The sequence below is a fragment of the Drosophila serrata genome, unplaced genomic scaffold (genome assembly GCF_035046125.1).
Source record: "Drosophila serrata isolate PLE 108 unplaced genomic scaffold, ASM3504612v1 contig_272, whole genome shotgun sequence".
NCBI lineage: Eukaryota > Metazoa > Arthropoda > Insecta > Diptera > Drosophilidae > Drosophila > Drosophila serrata.
Genome location: NW_028257170.1, coordinates 4,636,538 through 4,650,606, shown reverse-complemented (window position 1 = coordinate 4,650,606; position 14,069 = coordinate 4,636,538). Strand labels below are relative to the sequence as shown.

The 14,069-nt window shown below is 41.5% G+C and overlaps 1 protein-coding gene across 1 annotated transcript in view; it reads left to right on the top strand.

The window, feature by feature from the left end:
• The first annotated feature begins 378 nt into the window (after window positions 1–378).
• Window positions 379–14,069, top strand: part of LOC110179843 (glucose-6-phosphate 1-dehydrogenase) — a 58,608-nt gene continuing 44,917 nt past the window's right edge. Inside the window, exon 1 of the mRNA XM_086834413.1 lies at window positions 379–2,475. Coding sequence (XP_086690539.1) covers window positions 513–2,120 — 1,608 coding nt within the window. The 5' untranslated portion in view covers window positions 379–512 and the 3' untranslated portion in view covers window positions 2,121–2,475. The remainder of the gene's footprint in view (window positions 2,476–14,069) is intronic.

Below are 14,069 nucleotides of genomic sequence, written 5' to 3'. Positions count from 1 at the left end.
TGCAGTCGGGACTGCAATCCGTGGCTCCTTAGTTCTCCAGCTGCTTAGCTTTCTTTTGCTCCTGGCTTGGGGCATTTGTAATGATTGAATTTGAATTGCCTGCAGGGCTGGGGCAGACTCAACTGAAAATCTCTCATGTGTTTATGTGGAACTTGAGGCTTGCTCCCCGTTCGGCAAACCAATCCTGCCCGGCTTCTCCAAACTGTTTGTCTGGCTATGGCTTCCCTTTCACCGCCGGTCGAGCAGCTCAAATCCCTTTGGCTGGTTTTGGGTTTAAGGTCGAAAGGGCATTGAAGTTAAGAAAAAGAGTTTCATTGAGTTTAGAATTTAAAGCTTTATTTAGGAATTTTCTTATCAAGAAAAATATTTATTTAAACTGGCTTTTGCTTAGTCCCTCTATCCTGGCCATAGCTCTCACTGAGCTATTCAAAATTTCTGTCAAAATTTCTGTCAAAATTTCTATAACTTTATGGTTCTTTTTCTAAATTAATTTATTAATAAAATTCCCTGAAATGCATCCCATGGATCCTCACAACGAGGCGGCCTACTCGTTGGTGATCCTTGGGGCTTCGGGTGCTGTGGCCCGGCAGAAGCTATTTCCGGCGCTATGGACTCTCTTTCGGGATAATCGTTTGCCGCAAAACCTCCGGATATTCACCTTTTGCCGCTCTCCGCTGCAGACAAAGGTCTTCCGGCTGCAGGTGCTGCCCTACATGAGCCTGGACAGGTCCAAGGACCCTGATAAGTACAATCGTTTCTGGAAGACTGTGGTGTGCGTGCAGGGCGAGTATGATAAGCCGGATCACTTTGTGTCTCTGGCGGCAAAGATCCTGGAATTTGAGGCGCAACATTCTCAATCACCGGCAAATCGGATCTTCTACTTCGCTCTGCCGCTGGTGGTTTTCGATATAGTGGCCCTGAATATCAGCCGCAAGTGCGGCTCCCCAAAAGGCTGGACTCGGATAGTTTTGGAGAAGCCTTTCGCCCGCGACGATCTCACATACAAGAGCTTCCAGAATACGCTATGCACCTGCTTTAAGGAGTCGCAAATCTACCTCATGGACCACATGTTGAGCAAGAGGGTGCTTCAGAACTTTATGGCTTTGCGTTATGCCAATTACCTGTGGGCTGCCACCCTGAACAACCAACACGTGGCCGCCGTGATGATCTCGGTGAAGTGCGAGCATCCTGTGCGTGCCTCACGAGCGGAATACTTCAACCAGTTCGGCATCATCCGGGACCTGATGACCAACCACATGATCCAGATGCTGGCCATGCTCGTCATGGACCAGCCATATGGAGACACAATAGAGGATCTGCGTTCAGAGCGATTGACGGCGCTCCGTCAGGTGCTGACCCTCAGTATGAGTGATATTATTATCGGCCAGTATCGCAATAACCGACGGGAGGAGGATCCGGCCAAGTGTGGTTACACAGAGCACAGCTACATACCCAAGGACTCTTTTCAGCCCACCTTCGCCCTGGCAGTGCTCAACATCAACAACAGGCGATGGACCGGTGTGCCTTTTATCCTGCGGGCGGGAAAGGCTCTCAACGATAGTAAGTCCGAAGTGAGGATCCAATACAAACCAGTGGCGAATTGCGATATACACGATGACAGTGCAGAAGCAAGAAATGAACTGGTTATCCGCTGGCATCCCACAGAGGAGGTCTTCATGCGTGTCCGCCTCAAGCGGCCGGGCGAGGAAATGTCCCTGAGGGAAACGGAACTCAATTTGCGAGTGGACGACCGCGGCCCTGGTTCAAGAGGATTAGACCGGTACGCCAGCTCTATAATGGATGTCTTTAATGGGGATCAGACCTACTTCATGCGCACTGATGAACAATGCGAAATCTGGCGAATCTTCTCTCCGATCCTCACCACGATCGAGGAAGATCGTCCTCGGCCCCTGTCCTATGACTTTGGTTCAAGAGGTCCTCCGCAGGCTTATCAGTTTGCTACGCAGGCCGGCTTCGCCTTCTTCGCCTCCGATGAGTGGCACGAGAGCGAGGAAACGCTGGCGTATACGCTGAAGAAGAGCCGGATCCTCATCGGGCCCCACACAGCCCTAAAGCCGGAGCGGGTGAACAAAGCCAAGAAATCTCTGCCGAAGGTCTAATAAAATCAACAGCGAAAGTTTTTTAATTAAACAAGTGCTGAGGCTGGTGTGCTACTGCTGCACCAGATGGCCAGTATCCACCGCCTTCGCCTCCACCTCCAGGCTCTCCATCTTGACCGCTCCACTGGCCCTGACTTAGGCAGAGCCATCAACACTATCCATCCCGGTCAGTTTGGCTTCGTTCTGGTGTAGTTGTTGGCCATGTTGCCCTGGAAGGGAATAAATAACACGCATGATTTGGCCATTGTCCCTTGGCTGGTCTGGTGGTCGCAAGGAGCTCGTAAATAACAGGGAAGAGTTCTTCTGATGAGCAAATGAGAACTTCGAAATGCTCTAGGAAACTTCTTGTGAAATCGTATGTACAATTTTATTAGTTTGGCTAATTAAAATGTAATAATTTTGTTGTATTTCGTTTCTGTATTTGATGTTTAGGGTTTATCTTATTTTAACTTTTATATATAACTATATATGCACAGAATAATGATTTAAAATATTTTAAAACCTGTCTTAAAATCTTAAAGAAAAAAACCTCTCAAGATCTACTTAAGATCCTTTTAAGGTCGAAATAAATCTATGTATATTACCTCTTTAAAGGCTCCTTTAAATATCCTTAACGCCTCTTTGAAGCACCTTGCCATCTTCTGTACACTTATTTTGAAGATTTATTTAAAATCTTATCTCAAATAAATATATTTTACGGGTTTTTTTTATTCCTGCAGTAACTCAACTCCAACTACTTTTATTTTGAAGATATATTATCATAATAGCTTCTTAGAATATTTATGATATATGTGATAAAGTATATATTTTATGATATTTTCCAGTATGGCAATCCCAAAAACCCTTTTTAAACTTGCTAGTGTATTAACTGGTTCTGGTCGCAAGCAGTTGGCCATTTGTTGTTACTCTTTGTTGTGCTGGCAACTTGCCTGCTCCTCCGGGCTCTTGGTTTGGTAAAAGTTTCCAATAACTGTATAGCAGTTGATGAAAAAAGTACACATATACATATACTATATATATGTATAACCCAGATCACAGGAGCAGTGGATTGGAGTTTGCAATAGTGAGGAAAGTTACTTTGATTTCTTAAGCGCAACTTTGGCTAAGAAACTTTGAACTGCTCAATCACCAGTCTTTGACTTCTTGTTTACCCCGTAAACTTTGCTGTGGTCACTCCCTGCTCCTGCGTCTGCTCCATTTCCTTCTGCCGATGATGATGACGACTCCGCGCTGATTCAGCAAATATTCTAATGTAGATTGGAGACGGAAATGTCTTGGCAGCACACAGTAGGCGGAGGAAAACCCCAATAAAAATCAATATTAAATAGCAAATATAATACAAATTATAAATGGGAAATTAAAGTTGACTACATTAAATTAAGCTATTCGTAGTACCTTTTAAATGTGCCTTAAAGCGTCAGAAATATAATTTAATTAGTTAATGCACCAAGTTCCTGAACTGCATTGTTATCCTTTGCATACAATTGCTTAAGAGACGCAATTGCGGGAAATATTACTGGGGTCTTCCGGCTTCGAATCTTCAATTTTCCGCTTCCTTGTTGATTTTCCATAGTCTTTGTTGCTCCGCCCACGCATATGCTTTGTGTTATTTTCTTTTCTTTGCCGCTTGTTTTTCTCGCATTTCGCCTCGCACCCTCCGGCTGCCAAAAAGCCAAATAAAAAGATTTTCCTCCCCCGGAAAAGTAAAGATTCCACCAGGACTGCGTTGCTTTTGGGCCATGAAAATCATTAAAAACAATATTGTCGCTTTCAATTGGGATTGCCTTCGAGTTTATTTATTTTATTTGCCATCCTCATGCCTCCGGCGGCGACTCGTTCATATGGGCTTTGCTTTGGGGCCGCCACTCTGGCTGGCTTTTATTTAATTTACTATAAACATAAATGGATGATATCATAAACCGATTAAATCATTTGTCTAGAAGATCTCAAGATAGGTGAGAGGTGAAGGAAGTTTTAAAGCTTTTTAAATAGAGGTTTCAGATTAATAATGCAATGCAAATATCATACGCAATATTCTAATTAACGAAAGATCGGTAATCAATATTTTAAAATAAATCCATTTTGATTACATATTTTTATTAGGCTCAAAATTCAATCGAACAATTACTTATAAATCTATTGGAAACATTTTTTATATAATTGGTTATGTAAATATTGAATAAAAATATAATTGGTATAATTTGGGAAATAGTTTTGTCATAGACCGATTAAATTATTTAGAAAATGTTCCCAAGGATAGAATGCATTCCCAAGCAGTTTCTTTTAAGATCATTGTGGACAAACCCTAATCAAAGAGGTTTCTTACCTATTTGAGCCTTACTCGGGTCGGGTCTCCTTATACTTCCCAAGGTCACACAGTAGCAAATTATTCAATGGACACTTGCCTAAATTTATATTTATTAAATTATAATTTATTATAAATAATCTTTCATTAATCTACGGGATACATTATAATTCCATTACTCTTAATTTTAAATAATCTCAGATTTAAGTAGTTAAAGGAGTTGATTTTTTCTGTGCAGTCCCATGTCCGGTATCTGTACTTTTCTTTCCTCTTCCGCACACTCACACACATATGTATGACTGGGCATCCTTGGGTGTCGGTTTGGGGTCTCGGATTCCACCATTTCACTTTTTAATACCCCACAAACAGGGGACCCAAACAAACACCCAGGAAGGCACAAGGGCGGGGCGATAAAAAACGAGTCCTGGCTGCACACACACACACCTAGTGGCAAAAAGGATTTCGTGTTTGGAAACCGTAAAGTGAAATTAAAATGGCTGGGCCAGAAGAGCTCTGAGCTCTTGCTGGGGAGCAGTCCAAGAGGATCCTTGTTTTGTGGGTGGGTGAAGCAGTAAAGCAAATGGCCAGCGCGCTTACAAAACACGGGCAATCAAAAAATTGTAGTTAGTTGGCCATCGACTCATCCTACGACACGGTTCCTGCTGCTATCTCTACGGCTATTGCCACCGCTCCTGACCAAGTTACAGCCACATACAAGGAGCGATTACAGCCCGTGACACTCTACACAAGTTGTGGCCCAACATTTTGCGGTCCGCAGTGGACGTGAAGCGAAGTAAAGGAAAGATTCTCTGGTCAACATTTCAAATTGCTTAATTTAAAAGTGACTGGCAAAAAAAGGGGCAACAACAACTGCAAGGAGGATGAGCCGGAGCGGAAGCATGAGAGTGCAATGTAGTGAGTGTGAAAAAATAGTTAGCTAAATGTTGGCCAACTCAGTTGTTGGGTCCTGTGGCTTTGGAGGTGTTTCTGGCTTCGGTTCTGGTCCTGGTTCTGGTTGGTTGTGCTCCTGCAACAAGCTCGTAATCAAAGCAAACGAATTGGGCAGATTTTCAACGCCTGCGATGGGAAACCCCGAAATATGTTGGTCTAACATGAAATGGAAATGGAGGTGAAAGATGTTCCGGTTTGTTTGAGATCGCCCTGGAAGGGTGTGAAATGATGGGACTAGTGAGGCGAGATAGTAAACCCAATGGAGGTGTGGGTATGGTTATCTGTAGAGATGAGATTGGTTATGACTAGGAGGGTATGGGTGATGGGTTTTGTTGCAAAATCCCCCGTAACAAATCCGCAGAGGGTTGTGGTTTGGTAATAAACTATTTGAAGGGAGTCCTAATTGAAACACTCGCCTTGGTTAGTTGGTTTGAAGCCCAAAGTTTAGACATTATTGGTTAAACTGTAAATCTGTATCAGCAGAAAGAAATCAGTTGAAAGCTTTTTTGTTCATTGACAAGATATATGGTAAAATAATTGCTTGTTTGTCCCGGCCACTTTGCCATTTGCAATTTCCCGAGTTGAAAGCTCTGTGTTCACCCGAAGGCAGCTTAAAGAGTTATCACTTAGATGGGCTCTTAGAGACCCGGAGATCCTCCGTTCCTGTGGCACGTAAAATGCGGTTTATAGTCGATGTGCACTCGCGGCGGCATCCCAACTTCTCTAGCCACGCTCATCAACGTCCTGTGAATTGTAAAAGAAGGAGCTGCCAATGCAGCAGGATCACGGAGAGAAAATATATTCATTTCTTTTTAAAGAGTTTTCGTTAATATGAATTTCAATATATTTTTATTTATTACAATTTAAAGACAAATGGCATTCTAAGCTGCAAGGTCAAATGCTTGAACATATTAATAATTTAACTTGTATCAGATGAATTAACTAGTCTAATTATTATAATATTACATTTACTATAATTCATTATTAAATAATAGAAATAAGTTATTGAATTCTGTCAGTGCATCGCACAATGGTCGCATGCACGTCTCCCAACTTCCGCCGTTGCATGGCGGTGGTCATGGTGTGTGCCCCTGATCTGTGTGTGTGTTTGAAAAAGTGTGGCGCCTCCGTACTTTTGTGCTGGTGTTAAAACGTGTCATTTGATGCGTAGGATGTCGTAATATGAGCTAGGTGCTTGGCTTCTCTCCCGGCTTCCAACTCACTTTTTATGTCCTCGCTTAGCCAGCTGCTTTTACTAAAGTCTGCCATTCCTTCCTTCGGCAGAAAAAGAAAAAATAGGAGAACTTCAAATACTTGCCCTTCAATGCATACATATGCAAATTGTCTTCGCTTTACGACCAGTTCCTCATTCATGAATATTTATATGCGAAATGTTTTTCGGGATGCTTTGGTAATTTAATAATCTAGCCTAGCACAGCGGTCTAAAAAATTATTCGACCCCAGGTCTAAGGGAAATATAGAATGGTTTATGTTAAATAAATGTGAAGTAATATTTGAAAAACTGAATGGACCATTAAGTTCGCATCAACCTAAAGTGTAAATGGAGGCTGTAATTTGCGAGTGTTAAATTTAAAGCTGTTGATAAGATACCAGAACAATAGAAATAATTTAAAGCAATGTTGACTTATAAAGAAAACAGGAAATTTGACTAACTTATACTCTTGCAACGAATTGAATTGGGCCTAAAGAAGACCTGAAAAATTTGAAGTGAAATCAAAGTTGAAAAACCCATAACTAAGTTTAAAATGCACTTATTTTAACCAGAATACTATGCTGTATTAGATTAGTAAAATAGCATACTGATTTTAAAACACGTAAAGATTATTCCACTGCATTGCACGCTTCTTAAATTCTTAAATTCTTAAATTCTTAATACCCTGCAAGAGTATACAAATATCTAATACATATTTTTCCAACATTATTTGCATTATTAACTTTTCTCTGTTATTTTCGTATGTTGCAAATTGAATAAACGCTTTCATCACTTCCCTCAAAGCCTACGTAAACTAATTAAATATTTTTAATGGCACTCATTAAACGGATCCACTTTATTAGACTGAATATAAGTTGTTGCCTGTCATGTTTTCTGTGCTCTGTTTGGGAAAAAAACAAAAATCAGCAATGTAATTTTAAGGAAAGGGAAACTTGTAAGACGACGAAAAAGTTTCCCATCTCGCACTTATTTTGCTGATTTCTCGCGTTTGCTTTCGTGCAGTTTATGGCGGATTTTTATCGCACATTAACGTCATCTGCCACGCTCCAAATCCAAATCCAAATCAGAGTCCCAAAACCTCTTCCCTTTCTTTTTCTCTTTGACTTTGACATATTAGGAATGACAACCCAAGTTCCGATTGTCGAGTCATCTCCATTTCATCGTGGAGTCTGAGTAAGGTTCCGGGCCCCTATTTGATTATCTCCCTTTTTGGGGGGACAAACAAATATTATGCGACAATTTGCCATTTATTTCCGGATCGTAAATACGCTTTTATGTTGCACATTGAGTAAATTTATTTGTTATGCGCTTTTGGTTTTCATAAACAAGTTATGAAGTGCTCTTCTCAGAACCAGCTGCGTGCTCCCTCCTATTTTTTATTGACTCTTCTGAGTTATTGCCGCAATGTGAGGGGTAATTCGGTCTTAAGTTTATTTCAGCTCTGATGCCTGCTCACCTCAAGAGCATATTATAATTTGAAAATAGTTCTTCTCGCCACACTTCGCTGAGCATTTTCATAATGGCAATTTGGGGGGCATGCGGCAAATCTAGCTTGGGGTGGTCCGCGCCCACTTTAGTTATGGCAGCATTATAAATTTCAAATGCAAACCCAGACACTTGGCTGCTGAACCTGTCCGGGAACCGAGCCCCATTTGTCAGGGTTATGTGCTCCGTGCATACGTTGCGGTTTATGCACATGGCAATCTCTGTGAGCTGGGAGCTGGGAAATGGTAGCTCAGAGCTGGCGGCACCCTCATTTCCGCCCGCCATCTTAGCTCCTTGGGCGACAATCGGCGGTGCTGGCTGCATTACGCTAATAACCTGAAACCGTGTGAGTTATGCGCCGCCAACTGCAAATTTTCGTTTTGTCAGGTGGATGGGGTAACGTAACACAGACACAGAGACTTAGGCGGGATTTGCCATGGGAGGCAGGAAGGAGCCGGAGGATGAGCAGCCAGGCTAAGCTGCTAATTGACTCAATGAAATCCATGGAAAGACACCCAGACACTAGGGCCTCTTCTGGTGCATAAGATAAGCAAATAACTTTCTCTGGTACCTAGCTAGGGTGGCTCGTATTTAGTGATGATAAACGGTTTGTAATCATACTTTTAAAGATTATTTTTAAATTTAGCAGTTAAAGGCTTTAAATTTTAGTGAAACTTTGTAAGGGAAACCATTTGAGAATATTATGGGAGCTTCATCAGCATAGCTGAACAGCAAGCTATAAAATTTAAGACTTTATCTATTAGGAAACTATTAAGAAACTTTTCTTACATTTAAGAAAAGAAAACAAGTCATTATTTATATATCTTTATCCTTTATTTCTTTACCACCAAGGTCTTATTAAATTTTCCATGGACTGCATGCACATAGCGATCGAGTCGCCCTGCTGCGTTTGTATTTGTCAGGCTTTTGTTGCTGGGGGTCCATCCATGTCAGTGGAATAACTTTGATCAGGTGACACAGCGGGGGGAAAACTATATCCTCTCTCTTGGCTTTTCCCCTGGCCAGCTTTTCCCCCTTAACCCAGCTTTACTTTTCCGCTCGGCTGACAGCGTTCAACGGCGACTGTTTGGCACACTTCCGTTTGCCTTGAGGCGGAAGTTGACCAAACGCTGGAAGGTCGTCCGGTGTGTGTGTGTGCGTGTGAAAGGAGCTTCCGTGGCATATCCTGGGCCAAAGGTCGTCATTGTCATGTGCCACGCTCCAACCAACCACCCCCTGCTGCTGCCGCTCCTCAATAACCCCCTTTTGGCCCTCATGGCGCCGGCATATTTGCGTTTGACAGTTTGTTAGCATATCAATGACCTCTCCGGGTTGTCTCCTCCAAATCTCAACTCATAAAGGTGCAACCGGTACATATAGCGTATACGCCGTGTATTCTATAATCAATGTACATACATGGATTTCACTTAATAGCATATTTTAAATATTAAATGTTACATTTTAGATACATTTTTCGAAATTTGAAGGACTAGGACTTTATATTTAAAATTTAAGTAGATTAATTTTAGATAGTTTCAGATCCCTTTACATATTCTCTCCATATCCGCTGCTGACCAGTGTCACCATCAAATTTTTTACCCTTAGTTGAAGAATTTCACAGCTATCCGAGCTGAAGCAAGCCGGCCATAAAAGTTGATGATGACCACATCAATTTGGTTGCCCTCTTCGCCATCCCACTTAATTAGTGGCGGATGGTGTTCATTTTTTGTGTATACTTTGGTGAAAGCTGAAAAGTGAGCGTGGTTCGCATGCCAGGAAATACTTCAGAAGCTCTGAGTTAATACCCCGGATAATTTGTTGATCATGCTGTGCATAATAAAATAATGGGTTTGGCCCAGATATTTGAGCAGCTTAGGCGGCATATTAAATTTACACTATTCGCAATCCTTTGATTCCCACGATGAAAAGAGGAACGCAAACCCTTTCGAAAAGGGATTCCGCAGCCAAGCGCGGAGATTGAATTGACTTAATGCCGAAGATAAAATGAATTGAGGTTAATATATATGGGTCCCCATCAAATTTATGAGTGAAGGATATAACTTAAGCCCCGGCTAAGCCGAATGATTGGCCTGTAAAAAACTTGGGGGAATTATTAAAACATTTCCCGAAATGTTCTCATCTCTCCGAATGGCCGCAAAACTTAATTTAATCTACGCATAAAGTTTCGAGATTTATCTGCTTGCTGGGCTCAAATAAGTTTACATAAATCACAGCCAAATGTGCTATATATGATCCGCACATATTAACATGTCTAAGCCGTAAATTCTGGGAACAAAGCGAAATGTATGAAAATCCTGTGGATGTTCGTCTGTGGCTCGAGGCCAAAAGTCGAATGGCAAAGCCCCCGAAAGAGCAGACGGTCTGGTTCTGGACACAAAAAAGGACCCAAGAAAACCTTCCAGGCAGGACGAAGGGCGCCATTTGGATTGCGGCAGAGACTGGGCGGGAAATCATTTCAAATTTGGAACTGTCTGAGCTAAGTTCTGTTTTTTTTTTTTTGTCTAAGTGAGAGAGTGGTTCCCGTGTAAAAGCTTGCCAATTTGGTGTATTGTTGTCCAGGAAAAGTTCGCTCCCCTTTAGCTCCTCATCCTTTTCCGTTGCAGATGCCTGGAATTCGCGTCGCACATCCTTTGTTGCCTTTGTCGGCTAACTCGACTGCAGGTGCGGTCTCCATTTAATTGCATTTGACGCTGTCGGCGTTGCTGCATTCGAAATTCCTTTTACGCATTATTATTTAACTAACAAGTAACTAGAAAACTTTTTAATACTTCGGCCCAACTTTTGTCTTTAAATTGTTTGCAACGCGTAACGCGCAGCAGGCAAAGGACAAAGCTGCCGCTGACAGCCTGGAGCCTTGGCAGAAGCTGGAGCTCTAGCTGGAGTGAACTGCCGGAGGAGGACAAAAAGTATGTTTTAAATTAAATAAGATAAAATCTCATAAAAATGAAAATAGTTTGCCAGCGTGCGGTTTCGCCCTTCTCCTTTTGGCCCCGGCATAGACTTAAATCAAAAATTTATCTCATTAAATCCATGTCTCTGGCACTCTGGCCTCCTTTGACATTTGCTTAATATGCACAAATATTTTCTTAACTCAATTCTCATCTCTTCTGCATCTTGTCATGTGGCCAGAATAATAAATAAACTCGTCCATATATAAATATGAATCAAATGTGCAAACATATGAATTTTCTCAAGCATTTCCATGAGTTTGTCTCTTGTGTGTCTCGAGGTTATCTGGAGATTTCTTAATTTACTTTTGACTTGTACGAAAAATAAACATTTCAATCCGGGACAGGGCTTTAAGAAGCCTCCCCACCTCAATTGTCCTTTTTTCAAAAGCTTCTCCCTCGTCGCTTGGCTGCGTTTCAATTAATGCAACATTTGCCGCGCAAATCGCATCAGCAGAAGCATTTAGAAACAATCGCAAACGTTTTCCCGCATTTTCAAATAGGCAGCCAAACGCACACTCAAATTGGCCAACATTTTTCCGAGCATTTCCCCCCCTTATTCATTTGCTCGCAGCGAGCAAGCGAGATTCGCCGGCGGGATAAGGCCGCTAACAATTTGCTGCCACTGTTACTGCCTCTGGTTGGCAACGTTCGAAGCTAAATGGAAAAGTGCAGGATATGTGACAATTTGCATTTTTATGCAAACTATTTTAGCTCAATTATGGTGTGGAACCCACACCCCAGCCCCAACCCGGAGCTCATCAGAGCCACCTTGCCCCAAGGTGAGTCGAGAGTCCTCCGCCCCCAGGGAAATGATGTCTTTGGCAGCTGCATTTGTGTTCCGATTAGAGGTGACTGCGTGAATTATAGAGGAAATTATTGCTGCACGTACTATTTTTCTTAAAATTTTCCTATAGTTCCTATGGCAGCTATATATATGTATATAAAGTCCACCGATTCGCCATGCTCCAATTTATATAATAGTAAAATAACATAAAAGAATAACTCCATAGTTTCATCAAAATAGCTTAAATTTGCTCCAAAACAAATCTCGCACATCCGTGCATATGATTCCCAACTGGTTATAACGTCCCCGGGACGAAGTGACTTCTGCCGCCCAAGTCTCAGAAATGTGTTGTGTTACAAAAGTTGCAAGTCATTGTTTATTAGTGTTCAAAGTTAGTAACTGATCATACATACTTACTCGTCATAGATACTTACTGATTATAGTTACTTACTGGTCATAGATACTTAATGTTCAGAGTTACTTATTGCTCATTGTTGCTTACTGTTCAGAGTTACTTAATGGTCATAGATACTTAATGTTCATTGATACTTACTTGTCATAGATAATCACTGTTCAGAGTTAATTACTGCCCATAGTTAATTACTGATCATAGTTCTATAAATCGTCCGATTGTTCCTATGCCAGCTATATATATGTATATACATATATAGTACACCGATTCGCCATGATCCGATTTATATACTAGTAAAATTATATAGAAGAATAACTCCATAGTTTCATTTAAATAGCTTAAATTTGTTCCAAAACAAATTTCGCACATCCGTGCATATGATTCCCAACTGGTTATAACATCCCCGGAACGAAGTGTCTTCTGCCGCCCAAGTCTCAGAAATGTGTTGTGTTACAAAAGTTGCAAGTCATTGTTTATTAGTGTTCAAAGTTAGTAACTGATCATAAATACTTACTTGTCATAGATACTTACTGATTATAGTTACTGATCATAGATACTTCATGTTCAGAGTTACTTATTGTTCATTGTTACTTACTGGTCATAGTTTATTAATGTCCATTGATACTTACTGGTCATAGATAATCACTGTTCAGAGTTAATTACTGCCCATAGTTAATTACTGATCATAGTTCTATAAATCGTCCGATTGTTCCTATGCCAGCTATATATATGTATATACATAGTACACCGATTCGCCATGCTCCGATTTATATACTAGTAAAATTATTTAGAAGAATAACTCCATAGTTTCATCCAAATAGCTTAAATATGCTCTAAAACAAATCTCGCACATCTATGCATATGATTCCCAACTGCTTCTATCATCCCCGGAACGAAGTGACTTCTGCTGGCCAAGTCTCAGAAATGTGTTGTGTTACAAAAGTTGCAAGTCATTGTTTATTAGTGTTCAAAGTTAGTAAGTGATCATACATACTTACTTATCATAGTTACTTACTGGTCATAGATACTTACTGGTCATAGATACTTACTGTTCAGAGCTACTTACTGCACATAGTTAATAACTGATCATAGCTATTTACTGATCATACTTAATGTTCATTTATACTTATTGATCAAAGGTACTTACTGGTCATAGGTACTTACTGATTGATTTATCTCTCAATAAGCTTCGAATAAAGTGGCTGAAGCACTTTATATTTAATCAAGTGGTTACTATGAGCTAAAAATTCACTCACGATGATCACGAGGGATCTGCTCACGCATCCGCACTGGCTTACCCATCCGAGGACCTTCGTTGGGCAGGCATGCGAGAAACTCATTTTGTTTTGGCATATAAAGCACGCGCGGCTGCTCATGCAATTCACGGCGGCGGAAGACCGGCAGAAGGTTGCCGGCAAAGTCAGAGCTTGGCGCATAGGCTTGCACATAACTTTGCATACTTTGTGGCGTATGCGTATGCTTGTGTGTGTTGGGGCTCTGCATAATCTATATGTTTATAGTGAATTTATGCATTAGTCGCACCTGCCACGCCCCACACACGAGTGGAAGGAGGTAGGCGTGCGCAGCTTTATGGCCATCAGACATGTAAATTAACATAATAACCGTCATGAGCCCGAGCTGAGCCTGAGCCCGACTCAAATCCAGACGCTTGCTAGTGTGTCCCGGTGCAGGGGCTTCGGGCATGTTATCCTGTGGGTCCGTGCCTGGGTCCTGGTTGGGTGCCTGCTTGAAATGCGCTTACGGTCTGATGAGGCGACGCCGCAAATTATGCAATGTTTTTACCTC